The following is a 14821-nucleotide window of genomic DNA, read 5'->3' on the forward strand; positions in this document are numbered from 1 at the left end:
ATGATATTGGGGGTGATAACGTTGGTACCAAATAATTATAAACCACTGGGGTCGCTAATCCTTTAACCATCTGGTGACAGACCTTGTGTCACAGTGCATGTGGCCGCTCATAAACGTCACTGATGACATGCATCAAACAAATCTGCCGATGGATTTACGACATCCTCTGGACTGGACAACTGACTCCACAATTGCATTTTGCTCGGCTGAGGTAACTTGCCGCAATAAAAGGTAAACACCCTAAGCCTGCCTACAACACGAGAATCAAGACTGGGGGGATTAAGAAAATGGGGATTTGATGTGTTTATTTGTTTCCCTGATGTTTTAATGCCATGTATGGGATTATATCAAATTGGACAGATCGTGATTGATATGTATGAAAACAATGAGTATTGCTAAAATTAATCGGTCCTCGTTGAAAGATATTGGCATATTTGGTCGATAATAGGTAGTAACGGTTTCTTAGCCCATTTGAAAAAAAAATTGGTCATGCCATTATTCAAATTCTCTCCGTCTCCTATCCTCCTCCTCCTCCTCCTCCTCCTCCTCCTCCTCCTCTTCCATCTTTTTCTTTTTCATAGACTTGTGATTTCTGAACGGTTATTCCCTGAATTCGACTACCGACGTAAACGACGGCGAATAGTCGAAATTACTTACATTTTCGCACCATACACAAGTGTCAAATGCTTAAACCTGGTCACAGCATTGTCTTTGTAGAAAACTGTAATATTGCCATTCACTTGTCGTATCACATTCTTCATGATAAATATTACCATTGGTTTGGGATTTTGTATTTTATTTGAGCGCTTTGAGCAAATTCAGTAAATATTGCTCTAAATAAAATATCACGACTTTTTGTCAATTTACGGCAGAATCTGATTTGCTGGGCACTTTTGAAAGAATGACTACAACTGCCCTAGGTCAAACTCACGGCCCTTATTTAAGATTTACTTTTTACAAAAAGAGATAATCAGCTATATAGAAAACTTTACTTAACAATAAACCACCAGTGTCTCGCTCTTGTAGTAAAAATGTAGTCCTTCATTACCCAGGGGCCCATGGAGCTCGGCTTCTATGGCGTTGAACGAACAATAGTAATTACTTGGTACCCTTTGGATAGGACGCTAGTCTATCTCAAAGTGCTTTCCTCCAGACCCAGCTATCCAATCACCACTGGATGGACAGAGAGGTCAGAAAACAAAACACTCGTCTTCATCCGAAAAAGATATGGTTCCCGTTGTGTGTGAAGCAATCACTCTCCCATCTGGGACATTGGGACCTCCGATTTTCTCTTGTCCAAGGGAAATATATATTGCTTTCTTATCCATTTGTTTACGCTACAGAAAACCATGCCGAAAAGATCTCCTGGGTTTTAAATAATTATACTGGACATATTAAGCATAAACCCTGTATTTAGTATTTTAATTAAAAGGCTCGTGTTCTCTCCGCATGAGAGCTCTCGAGCATACGGTCATCATTTCTAATCTACAATACAACGACAAAATGCTTTCTGGGGTCTAATGTGATCTTATGCATTTTAAGACAAAACTACTCGCAGAAGAACAATATGGATTCCAACCTGACAGAGGGACAAGGAACGCAATATACCTCCTCCGTGTTTTAAGTGAAAGAGCTATACAGGTTCAGACCCCACTATACCTCTGTTTTGTCGACTACAAAAAAGCTTTTGATAGAGTACGCCACGAAGAAATACTAAAACAACTGCACTCCATTGGCGCTGATGAGAAAGACCTCAGACTCATGCAAACATTATACTACACCCAGCAGGCATCTATCAAAATCGGAAACTCTACAGGAAATTCCATTCCTATTAAGAAAGGAGTCCGTCAAGGGTGTGTTGCCTCACCAGATCTGTTTAATCTATACCAAGAAACAATCATGAGGGGCATAAATAATATGGAGGGAATAAAAGTAGGAGGTCATAACATAAATAATATAAGATACGCAGACGATACGGTACTCATTGCAACATCAGAAATCCAACTTCAAAAGATTGTTGACAAAGTGGTAGTAAATAGTGAAGCCAAGGGAATGGAAGTGAATATCACCAAAACAGAATGCATGGTAATACAGAAAAACCCGAAAACAACAACACCTGCAATATAACGATTCACGGCGAGCAGCTTACCAACGTAGAAAGTTTTAAATACCTAGGTTCAATAGTGACAACAGATGGAAGATGTAACCGAGACATACGAGCAAGAATAACTCAAGCCAAACAGGCCTTTATGGACCTCGGAAACATTTTGAAAAACAAACAGATGTCGTTCGGGATTAGATTCCGAGTCTTGAAGTGCTACGTTTGGCCAATCTTGTTATACGGATGCGAAAGCTGGACTACAAATGCAGAAACACAAAAGAACATTGAAGCTTTTGAAATGTGGTGCTTGAGAAGGATGCAGAGAATATCGTATACCGCACACAAAACGAACGAAGAAGTGCTAAAACAAACATACCAACAAAGGAAACTAATGCCCTTAATAGTGGATCGACAACTATCCTTTTTCGGACACATAGTAAGGAAAGATAAGAATGAATACCTGGCAAGTTGTGGAAAAATACCTGGTAAACGCGCCCGGGGGAGACAAAGAAAAACACTCATAGACCAACTGAAGGGCTTCACCAACCTAACAATCCAAGAGCTGTTTGAAAAAGCAAGAGACAGGGAGGAATGGAGAGAGATAATTCATGCAGTATCCGAAGCCTGGACCAGGCATGGAACCTAGAAGAAGTTCTCTCCGCATGAGAGCTCTCGAGCATACGGTCATCATTTCCAATCTACAATACAACGACAAAATGCTTTCTGGGGTCTAATGTGATCTTATGCATTTTAAGACAAAACTACTCATTTAAGATTTGAACAGAGACATTTACTTTATCTATAAAGACGTTCAAGCCAAAAAGCTGTAAGCCTAAGACTTAAAAAGACAATTCTACTGAAAGATCTATGCATGAAATAATATAATTAAAGTTCCGGGCCAAATAAAAACGGTGTTTTGTCAGTATATCGCAGAATGACTCGACAGCCTAAAGCTACATTATAAGTACATGTAGAATAGCATTGACTGAATTCCAAAACTATAAAAAATGTCATGCTTTTCTATATAATTTTACTGGGCCCTCAATTAAATTACCATTGAGTCCAGGGTAGTCAGTTATCAAAAATACCATCTGACATTATTTTTCTTCTTCTACGATAGACGCGGGAAGACATATCATTATTTAGTTATTTGGTGTCGGCTTTTCAATGTATTCGTACATACATTCAAAACATTAATTGTGCCGAAGAAGAGAAGAGTAAGGAAACGTTTGAATAGCATGTCGAGAACCAGATTACCATGTGCAAATTCGACGCAAGTCGATATTTTAATATTCGAGAACTCGGAAATGTAAATTGTAAAACAATAAGGAGTCGACCGATTCTTCGGTTTGGTCCGATTCCGAAATTGGACGAGATAGAATAATGAAGGCATGTTGAGACAAAACAGCAGTGGTGTCGTATTTAGACCGAATGAATCAAATCATAGGGGCAGCATACTAGGATCTTTCATCGAGACCTCGGAATTTAAATGTCTGTCTCACATAACGAGTGGCTCAGAAAAACTGTCCCCTGTTTGGAGGTCTACCATTTGTTTGCTATCCTACCTGTAGTGTTGAAATGATCATGGTAAAAATCAAATATTTAAAATTATGTTGTCAAAGGGGATTTAAATTGAGTAAATTCTAATTACCTTACAGGGGACGTAATTTATTACGTATTTGATGTTACGGTTTTATTGATTACAATCGCTTGAAGGGGGTTTTACTTTTGTATCATAAAGATCCCTTATGTGTTGTTTCAAAATGAAACATTCCTCTGGATAGTCTGCGTCACACAAGCAGTTCATTCTCACAGAAACTCATTGAAGGATTCGCAGATACCTTTTTCTGTCGAACCCAACAAAACGAAAGTGACTGCATCGTTTTACAGAATGACGTGTTGCCTGCTTACAGAACTCTTCATCTTTGTCCTGAAATGGTTTCATTTTTTGATAAAGCCGACCTTGAGGATTTGCCACGAGTTTCTGCATCGTCAATTACCAGGACGTTTCTTGACAAAGAAAGTTGGCCACCAAATTCACCGGAATCCTTTTGATTAATCACTTCTGGAATGCCCTTTCGACAAAAATTTATGAAAACCAGAGTCAACCATTGCCAATTATGACAGAATTTCAGCAGAAAATAAAACCTGTTTGCTCAGAAGTCACTCGTTTGCAAGGTGAGTGATATTCATTTTCTTCACTGTCTGCGTCAACTTGTTAAAAAAACAACAACAAACAAACAAACAAACAAAAACAAAAAACAAGGCAGTGTCATAGCAGTGCATTTTAGATGAATACATTACATCTCATAAAATAATTCTTTGTAAAAGTGATTTGAATTGTTTCCTTTTATTCAGTATTCGAGTAATTTTACATAATGAACAAATAATTGAAACAAAAAGAGACGGACATTTAAAAAACAAGAAACATTTGCATTTTTTGCCATGGTTTTTTTAACAACATATAAAAATGTTACAATTGTTGACTTTTTAAAAAATTAGCATAAGAAAAAAATTATATTTGTAGAAAACTTATGTAAAAACTGCATCTGTGTGGGTTAAATAGAAGAGACCCACTGACACTGGCAAACAAGGGACAGTCTTTCTGAGCCACCCGGGTACATGTCTTTCGCAAACGGATTTTTAAACGGAATTGCCACCTTCTCATTGGTCTTCAATTTTGTTGTAAACGAAGTTGAACTTAAAATTTGAGACTGAGACTGGATGCTGCAACAATTCTAAATAAAAAGTTGAAAAGGTGTGAATGATAGTTTTACGCTGAAGCACGAAGGATAATATAAGGTAAGCGATTCCCAGTCAAGTATATCTAAACGTTTGGGAGGATGGCGCTTTTTTTGTGTTCTATTTTCCTGGCACAGCATCACAAACCCCAATCCAAATTTATTATGATCTTGCACCTGAGCGTAATCACCAGCTTTTCCCAACTCAGCGAGCACCAAGGTTTTGAAATGCCTGGGCGACCAAACGAGCCGAGGCAGTGGTTAGAGTGACAGACAATCCTACGTGACCACGTTCATCAAAAAGAATATAATATGTATAATAAATAACTAAAATAGCGGACCATTCTGTTTTACAAATCCGCTCAATGCCAAATAATAACCACCTACCTCCCTCTATTATATATAAGACATTAAATGAAAAATCGCTTTAAATGTAAATGATGTCTATTTATAGTTGAATGAATTCAATTCTGTTCATATAATATTGTACATGAACGTTCGCTATCAAGATGTGCCGTCGTTGCATCCATCACGGGCTCAACATAATTTATTTGAATGCTCCCTTCAAAAAACGTTTTGGTCATTTTAAGTTTATACTTCGTTCTACAATTATTCGTCAGAAATAGAATGAAACTGTCTTTGTGGCCATGTGAGCATAGAAGTAGTGGTCACGATTAGTGTGCCGTTAAACCAACAGCGTGCCACTTTTTGGGTAGGACACGGGTATTTCGCAAAGTAATAAGTTCCTTCAGATCTAACACGCCAAATCATCCTTTCAATTGGTGAATAGACAGCTTTACCAACTGACTCACTCCATCTCCTCTCACAATCTTGAAGGGTAAAAGTTAAACCCAATCTTCTCCTCCCCATTCATACCAACAATATTTCATTTATGAGTGACCTTACTTCTACGCCGCCAGCTCGCCGGGGACTATGAACAGCAATAATTCATAACTTGGAGAACAGAGAGAGAGAGAGAGAGAGAGAGAGAGAGAGAGAGAGAGAGAGAGAGAGAATGGGAACAGTGAGATAATAATATGTGGGTGCTATTTTATAGAAGGATGAATATATACGGAGAGGGGAAAACTTGGAGTCAGCAATATTGAATGTTTCCCTGTGCAATTAATAGTTGAAATAAATAGATTGCTCAGTTTCTAGATAGAAAGCTAGAAATGTAGATAGATATTATGTGAATCAATAATTATATAAATAGATTTGTAGATAGGCAGGTAAACAGATGAGTGTATAGATTGATTGAAAGGTAGATGGATAGATAGAGAGAAAAATAAATATATAAATAAATTGCTAGATTGATTGATTGATTAGTAGATGGATAGATAGATACATAAATGGATGAATGGATGGGTGAATATATATATATATATATATATATATATATATATATATATATATATATATATGTGTGTGTGTGTGTGTGTATATATAGATAGATAGATAGAAAGATAGATAGATAGATAGATAGATAGATAGATAGATAGATAGATAGATAGAAAGATAGATAGATAGATAGATAGATAGATAGATAGATAGATAGATAGACAAATGAGAGCGTTAAGAGGTGAATGGCCGATGAAGACATTTGAAGGACGACAATAGTAACTGCCACTCGAAAAGCAGACGGACGACCGGCAAACTAGCAAGTTCGCGGACAAAAACATTATGTGAGATTACTTTACAAATAAATAATTACACCTGTGGCTATTGGGATTTGTTTATTTCACATGACTATATCTCGTGCTTGTTGGTCTTTAAAAAAATACTGGAATGTTGTTGTGATCAACAAGAAAAATAATAGGGAGCAGACAAGGACAAAATTTGTTCAATCTTGACCCTATCTTGTCACAAGATGTCGGGAATAGCTATGCCAAAAATGCTGTGTTGTGTCCATTGTCATAAATAACAATGTGAAATTGAATGTAAGCTTCAATTTAATATACGAAAACAGATAAAATGGACATTTCGGGTTTCCCCTTTATCAACAAAACAGGATGAATGAAACACTACAGACGAGTCGATTCGATATGATTACATTCATTCATTTTAAATTTAAGGATCAAAACCCTTTCTTCTCAATAATTTACCTTAACTCAAATTATATAGGTTAAGTTTAATACTTATCTTAAAAACCAGACCAACCCACCCCGACATAAACCCATTTTGACTGGTCACAAAAAAGGGGTGGTTTCAATAAAGGTTTGGATTTATTAAATTAAGAAATTAAGGAGTAGGCACCAGTGTAAGATAAAGATCTGAACAAGTGCGTATGATTAAGTAACTTTTGAATTTATTGCTACTTGCACTAGCATTTAAATGATAAAAAAGAAACTCTATTTTATCTGGCAAGATCAGAAGAAAACATCTATAAATGTGCATGTCGTGTTGGCGCCTGACTGGGTGGCAGCGTTTGGGTTGGTTTAAAAGACAATTGAGGAGGAGGAGGAGGAAGAAGAAGAAGAAGAAGAAGAAGAAGAAGAAGAAGAAGAAGAAGAAGAAGAAGAAGAAGAAGAAGAAGAAGAAGAAGAAGAAGAAGAAGAAGAAGAAGAAGAAGAAGAAACTTGAGCTTTTATATAGAGCAATATCCACTATTTTTTCGAAGCGCTTTACAAAGGGTCCGAGCAACAGCAACACGTATCATGTAGAACGAGACGTGAGGCCTTTTAGGCGATATTACAATTTTGTGCGACAGAGACAAAACTGTAAACGGCTAAGTACTCATTTTACACCTGATTACGGTGAGAGATTGTGAGTAAAGAGCCTTTTCCAAGGACTCGACGATGCGACGACCGAGCTCGAACCCAGAACCTTCCGATTCGAAAGCGAGTGTTGTACAACAAGACCGTATAGAAGATGAAGGAGGAGGAGGAGGAGCAGGAGGAGGAGGAGGAGGAGGAGGAGGAGGAGAAATAGAAGAAGAAAAAGATGGTGATAATGATGATGATGATGATGCTGATGATGATGATGATGATGATGATGATGATGATGATTATGAAGACAACGGTGAACATGATGATAATAGTGAAGACAACTATAACAATGTTACTATTGCTGCTGCTGTTACTGTTGTTGTTGCTGCTGCCGCTACTGCTGCCGATGATGATGATGATGATGATGATGATGATGATGATGAAGATGATTGATGATGATGATGATGATGATGATGATGATGATGATGATGATGATGATGACGACGACGACGACTTACCATTTTCCACCTTGGCACACCAAGCCTTAGATGATAAGACATGGCCATCCTCGGGCTGACAAGAGCTCCCCTTCTTGAACCGCCTGGCTGTAGAAGATGTGATTCTTCCATAAGGTGGGAGACCTAGGGGCTCTTTGCATACTGGAATGAAACATGTTATAGATTTAAAGACGTATTCAGTGTTTTCGTATAATATCTTCATTAGTATTTATTAGTATCGTTATTACTGGCCTGAAGGGCGGGGGGGGGGGGGGGGGGGGAACTTCTTCCTTTAAACTCAAGCCACCTCTGGCGGAGTAAACACAGATTTAATATTATGGGTTTCACAATTTTCGCTCAACAATTGTTCACAGTTTTAAAAATTGACCTTTTATATAGCGCAATATCCACTTATCGTTCTCAATGCGCTTAACAAGGGGTCCCTGGCCAACAGCAACATTTAACGGAACATGGCGCCTGTTAGACGATATTACATTTTTTGTCGGACAGAAACATCGCTGTTAACTGTCAGGTACTCATTTTACACCTGACTAAGGTGATAGAATGTAAGTGAGGAGCCTTCTCCAAGGACTCAACTATGCGCCGAGCGAGGATCGAACCCAAAACCTTCTGATCCGAAAACCACTAGACCACATAGCCGCACATTCATTCATGCCATTTCATTTTATCAGCTCTTAGAAACGTTCACTTTCTGACAAACTTTTTGCAGTTGGAAACAAATTAAATTTTAAAAAGCAAAAAAAGATTGTGATAATTGAGGTTTGGTTATGGAATCTGGAATCTCATTACTACAAGCGTTGGAAGGGGGTTTAATCTGTCCTTTGGTAGATCCACACGGTTGTTTTGTGTGGCTATGTGGGCTTGTGGTATGACACTCGTTTTCGGATCGGAAGGTCGAAGGTGTAAAGCGTTTTGAGCACGTTTAGTGGATATTGCGCTATATAAAAACTCAAGCTCAAGTTGTGTGCACTGTCTTAAAAAGAAATGTTAATTTAGTTTTTTTCCTCCTTTCTTCAAGTCGTCTGGAGAGATATTCTAGCATGTGATTCACACTGCTTGTTGGTTCGAAAATTGCCAACCTTGATCGAGATACCCTGTGCTATATGGTTTCGTTGCCTTGAAATTATAATATTTATTTATGGTTTCGTTATTTGAAATTATAGTTTAAGCTTTTAATCTATTCTACCATTAACCATTACCAAAACAGAAATATTGAAGCTATGCTTAATTTCACATTCCTGTGGTAAATCGGTAATAAATAGAGGGTGGGGCCAAATGTAGCGGACCACAATGATGAACCAGATTGGCCCGGCAATGATGTCAATGTGCTCGGACCCCAGATTTTGCCAAAGATTTTTGACAAAATGCAATTTTTCATTTCGGCCAGTATTCAAATATCAACCAATCAAGATGCAAATGTCAAAAAGTCTTAAACTTGAGAATGCTTTGAAGTCTCGGGTTTTAAACGTTTGGGTCACTCGGGTTTATCTCAATAATCTATAAATTTAGGAAATGTTTTCTGGGAAATTTGCGATAAATGTTTTTGGTCAATCTACGCCAAGGCAGTCCGTTTAAATGGCACGGCACGTTATACGTGGACATTAGGTGTCAGTCACTAATCCCTTAATCCTACCCATCAATGCGGCCAGGGGACTGGAAAAAATACGACCACTAGACGGAGATTCGCTATAACTATCTGTACTATAAGGTTGTGCCCAACTGTGTTTTGTTTCTCGTTTTCATTTTTATTTCAATTTCTTCGTTGTCGTCGTCGTCGTCCTCTCTGTCAACCAATTCCTCTTCCTACTCCCCCTCCACCTCGTCCCCCTCCTCCTCCGCTTCTTCTCCTCCTCCTCCTCCTCCTCCTCCTTCTTCTTCTTCTTCTTCTTCTTCTTCTTCTTCTTCTTCTTCTTCTTCTTCTTCTTCTTCTTCTTCTTCTTCTTCTTCTTCTTCTTCTTCTCCTTCAGATTATCCATTCTACCCTCGATCGAAGTCTTCAATCTCCACCACTTTTTCACTTTGAACCGTTTCATCAAATTCTTTGTCCTTTTTCTTTTCATCTTTTTCTTCGTGAAGTCCATGATGAGGGTCATTTTAATTAATCGATATTTGAAGGACGAGTTTTCTGGCCAAAATTTAAAATTTGAGTTTTTCTAGAGTGTGAGCCCCACACATAAGGCATTACATATTAAGCGTGTATCAAGTGTTTCAATTACCCTTCGGAATGTTGTAAATGGCTTTCTTTTCTTTCGCGACAATAAGTATACGACATATTATCATAAGTATCATTCACATAATAATATGTCCATACGGAATTTGAGTTTTTTAACTAAATTTACTACTATATGATGGATTTAATGTTACAAGTTCAAGCTTTCAACAATTAACCGCCGTTCTATGTAAAGACGCGTATTTAAAAATTTAATCAGAAAACTCTTCCTTCTAAATTTGATCTTTATAAATGACCTTCATTAGGCAACAACTCTCAAGTCTGAAACCCCGCGAGGTCCCATGTTTGAGTTTTTGCCAAGGAGGCTCATTTAAATCGATCAATAATTGAGGAACTAGTTTTCTGGCGAAGTCCCAGGCTGGAGAGTTTTATGCATAGCTGATGAGGATCATTAAAATCGATCGATATTTGAAGGATTAGTTTTCTGGCCAATTTTTTTAAATACGCGCGGTTTACTGGTTAAAAGGATTAGGGTAAACGCCACCTACAAGCCAACATTTAAATCACGATATAAATGATGTGGGAGGGGGGGGGGGGCTTGTGTATGTGTGTGTGTGTGTGCGTGTGTGTTTGTGTGTGTGTGTGTGTGGTGTATACAGAGTAATTACTAACACACCAAACAAACACAGCCAGTTGTTTACTTCTTACAATATTTACATTGAACCCAATATATTTTAAATTGTATAAAATATAACAAAAAAACGAGCATATTCAATTTTTCACTACATGACCCTAACCCCCGGATAATATAAAATGCTGTTAAATAAAAAATTACGCCAATTTTGCGCTGTTTTACGCACATGTGTTCAGAAATGCGGTACACACCGTGTAAAAATACTAAATAAATACAATGTTATCACGCGTGCAATCGTCGTGTCAAAGTTATTGTCCCTTGTATCTAGTCTTGTGTAACATCTAAATTGTTGTTGTTATCATCCATTCTAAAGGTCTATTATGTTTTTCTATTCACATTTACAAGTCCTAGCATTCTTCTATGCCAGTATGACAAGCTATGACGTACACGCTCTGTTTCCGTCTGTTTAGTGTAAACGTGATTTCTTTTTTTACCTCAACTAATTTCCCAAAATTGTGACCCAACAGTCCAAAACGGTATTATACCGGTTTGGTATATATGCTGAAAATTGAATCAAAATAGAAAGCTTGAGATATTGACTTTTGCTCCTCAACTTGTAGTCAATTTTTATTAATTCTTTAAACTTCCAGTCCCCTTATATTATATATATATATATATATATATATATATATATATATATATTATATATATATATATATATATATATATATATATATTTATATATATATATTGAATCGTGTTTGATACAAATATGGTACGAAAAGTGCTCGACATGTAGCAATGGAGCGAATTATTATTTTAATATTTATCACAATGTTTGAGTCAGACTGACTCAAACATTGTGGTAAATATTAAAATAATATATATATATATATATATATATATATATATATATATATATATATATATATATATATATATATCGACATAACATTGCCGCACTTTTCTAAAATAAATCACATTTAAAACTTTTGTACAGGAAATTCATCCTTCAAATATCGATCAATTCAAATAAGCCACATCATGTTTAAAACTCTCAAACCTGATAATCTGGGTACTTCAAATATCGATCGATTTAATTGGCACTGATCTTGTCAAAAACTCTCAAAAGTTGGTTTTTTTTTTCAATTTTAAATAAAGTTTTGATAGATCGACATTTGAAGGACGAGTTTTCTGGCCTAAATGTTTTCCATGATTTGTTTTCAGAGTACGGCAGTATACCAGGTTGCGACGGCAGGTAACAAATTCAATTATTAGAAGGTGAACTTTGTACGGTCGAACTTTTATTTTTATACGAATAACATTTATTCCCTTGAAACACTCTCTCTCTCTCTCTCTCTCTCTCTCTCTCTCTCTCTCTCTCTCTCTCTCTCTCTCTCTTATTTTTATCTTTATACTAATAACATTTAATCCCTAAAAACACCTCTCTCTCTCTCTCTCTCTCTCTCTCTCTCTCTCTCTCTCTCTCTTTCTCTCTATTTCTCTCTCTCTCTATTTCTCTCTCTCTCTCTCTCTCTCTCTCTCTCTCTCTCTTCTTTTTACACTTTTAAAAGGTCAAAGTCTCTCTTCTATTAATCAGTGTTATTATTTGATCAACATCGCCTCAGTTGGAATAGGGATTCGTGATTTGGAAGATATTTGTTTTCTACGATATTCTAAAATTAATAGTTTTCCAGAAGGTTGCCACAAATAACTTTTCCCAAACAAAACTAATTGAAGGCCTCTACTTTCAAAACTGTACGAAATTTGAATTGTCTTTTCCTTATACTTTTCTCGTCAATTTTTTCTAGTAAATTCTGACATTAATACCATAATGGCGCAGTGGATTATATAATATCAAAAATCATGACCACCACTGCTTCGAGGAAAAATTTGCATTTTCCGTTTCTCATTATGGAACCAAATTGGTAAAATACATACTACAGGTGTGCCGCTCTGTAACAAGTCCCAGGTTTGCGATATTTGAATGACGATTGAGGTCCCAGGTTTAAAGGTTTTTGACAAAATGAGGGTCATTTTCATAAATCGATATTTGAAGGACGAGATTTCTGACCACAATTTCAAACATGTGTTTTATTTTTCAGAGTGCGGCAAAATAATATAAGTAGGCTAGATATACCTTCCTACATTCCACCTAATTTCATCTAGGCATGTGTCAATGTAGAATTACGTTTAGACAATCCGAAATCTCTGTGCCTATTTCCACATTAATTGGGTGATATCCAATCGCTCTCCAATCTGACAGTTCAAAGACATGAAAGCTGAATTCTTTAAACTAAGCCAATGATATTCTTTTGGGTATGTCTCAGATGACTAAATTTTATATGCAGTTAGAGATCCTGGAGATTATTTCAGTTTCGGTTGAGTTTAATAAATCATAGTAAGAATTGCCTGCTATCCGTCGAATAGGACGCTAGCCTGCCACAACAAAGTACTTTCAGACATCCAGCTATGCAACCATTTGTATGCCATCAGCGGTTTTTTTGTTGTTTTTTTTTTTGGCGGTCGGGGGGGGGGGGGGGGGGGTACAAATCAAAAAGAGTAAGTGGACATGTGTATGTCGCACATTAGAAAATTTGTTTGCCACACAATAACACAGATTCATTCTCGGAGGATCATCAAGAGAGAGAGAGAGAGAGAGAGAGAGAGAGAGAGAGAGAGAGAGATGGAGAGAGGGTGACGGAGTGAAAGAGAAAGAGAGGGAGATACAGAAAGAAAGAAAGAAAGAAACATACACAGACACATACACAGAGAGAGAGAGAGAGAGAGGGAGAGAGAGAGAGAGAGAGAGAGAGAGAGAGAGAAAGCGGAAAGGCCCTAAAACTATGACGGAACTTAGACGGATAGCTGGATACTTATGAAAACAGTTATTGATGTTATGCGTTTAGATAAAAAAACTCACAACATCCACCAGTCGGATACAACGTGTCAACACACAAAACTATGTGTAACACTGATCGTTTATAGTCTGATTGATAGATTTTAGTAAGCAGTGATCATAAAAATGGCTGGCTAAAATCAATAACAAAGAGCTGATTGACGTCAGTTTCGTTCCTTCTTAAAAGGGAAGCCCAGAGAGGAGAAATTTTGGAAGCTTATAATTGGCCTTATTGGACATGGAAATATCAGATGAACAGAATGATAGCCTTGGGCTAACATTGTTTTAGGCTATAATAGAAAATGTTTTGCGCTGGTTTCAGAGTATTTCCATTACAACACTAAGTGCATAGCAATTTGGATTATCAGACCTGCAAATAAGTACACACCGATCTTGATCCAACTGGGAGTCAATGAAGTCCATTTTAAAGAAAGAGAAAAAGGGGAAAGGAAACAAAAATTATAAATTTATCTAAATTATACTTACGTTGACAGCCCATAATTTCAACCCTCATGGAAGGGTGTCTGTTCCAGTGGATTGTGTGGAACTTAATGTACCGAGCTATAATGGGGCGATCCAAGTAGTTGTGCTTCACAGAGAAGGAGTCCGTATTACCTTCAAACAACTGAAATAGAAAGCAATGATATAGTCAATTCTAGATACGTAAAGGGCAGTAGGATAATGTGTAAACAAAGCCAGCCTATGGCTGAGGAATAACTAGTAAAATGGTAAAATGCAAATGATTTTTTGAAAATAATAGAGTAGTGAATGTTTTCGGGCATGGATCAGGTAATCAAAATGATCAATAGACAACGAAACCGGTCTCCAACATGTCGGGCAAGTGCCCAACCAAGTGAGCCAACTGAACCCATCTAAGTATGGCCCAGTTACAACCTATACTATCTTAGATAATGATAAAGAGATATATGTTTCCTTTCCTATTAGAATTTTTTTCTAGAGTGCAATATGACACAAATCTGTTTCTTTAGTTCCCTGTAGTCAAGTAGGCGATTGCTTTTTTGCATTCAATCCATACACAATTTAATTGATTCA

General features: G+C 37.0%; 1 protein-coding gene across 4 annotated transcripts in view; it reads right to left on the reverse strand.

Annotated features, from left to right (window-relative positions):
* LOC144978566 (lactadherin-like) overlaps positions 1-14821 on the reverse strand; it is a 229637-nt gene that overhangs the window by 51067 nt on the left and 163749 nt on the right. For all 4 annotated transcript variants that reach the window (XM_078924796.1, XM_078924793.1, XM_078924795.1 and 1 more), the window contains 2 exons: positions 14255-14393; positions 8066-8206 (listed from right to left, as the gene is read on the reverse strand). In XM_078924796.1, the coding sequence (XP_078780922.1) occupies positions 8066-8206; positions 14255-14393 (280 nt within the window). The remainder of the gene's footprint in view (positions 1-8065; positions 8207-14254; positions 14394-14821) is intronic.

This window comes from Berghia stephanieae, chromosome 8, assembly GCF_034508935.2.
Source record: "Berghia stephanieae isolate SIO BIC M18660-M18661 chromosome 8, UCSD_Bste_1.3, whole genome shotgun sequence".
Taxonomy (NCBI): Eukaryota; Metazoa; Mollusca; class Gastropoda; order Nudibranchia; family Aeolidiidae; genus Berghia; species Berghia stephanieae.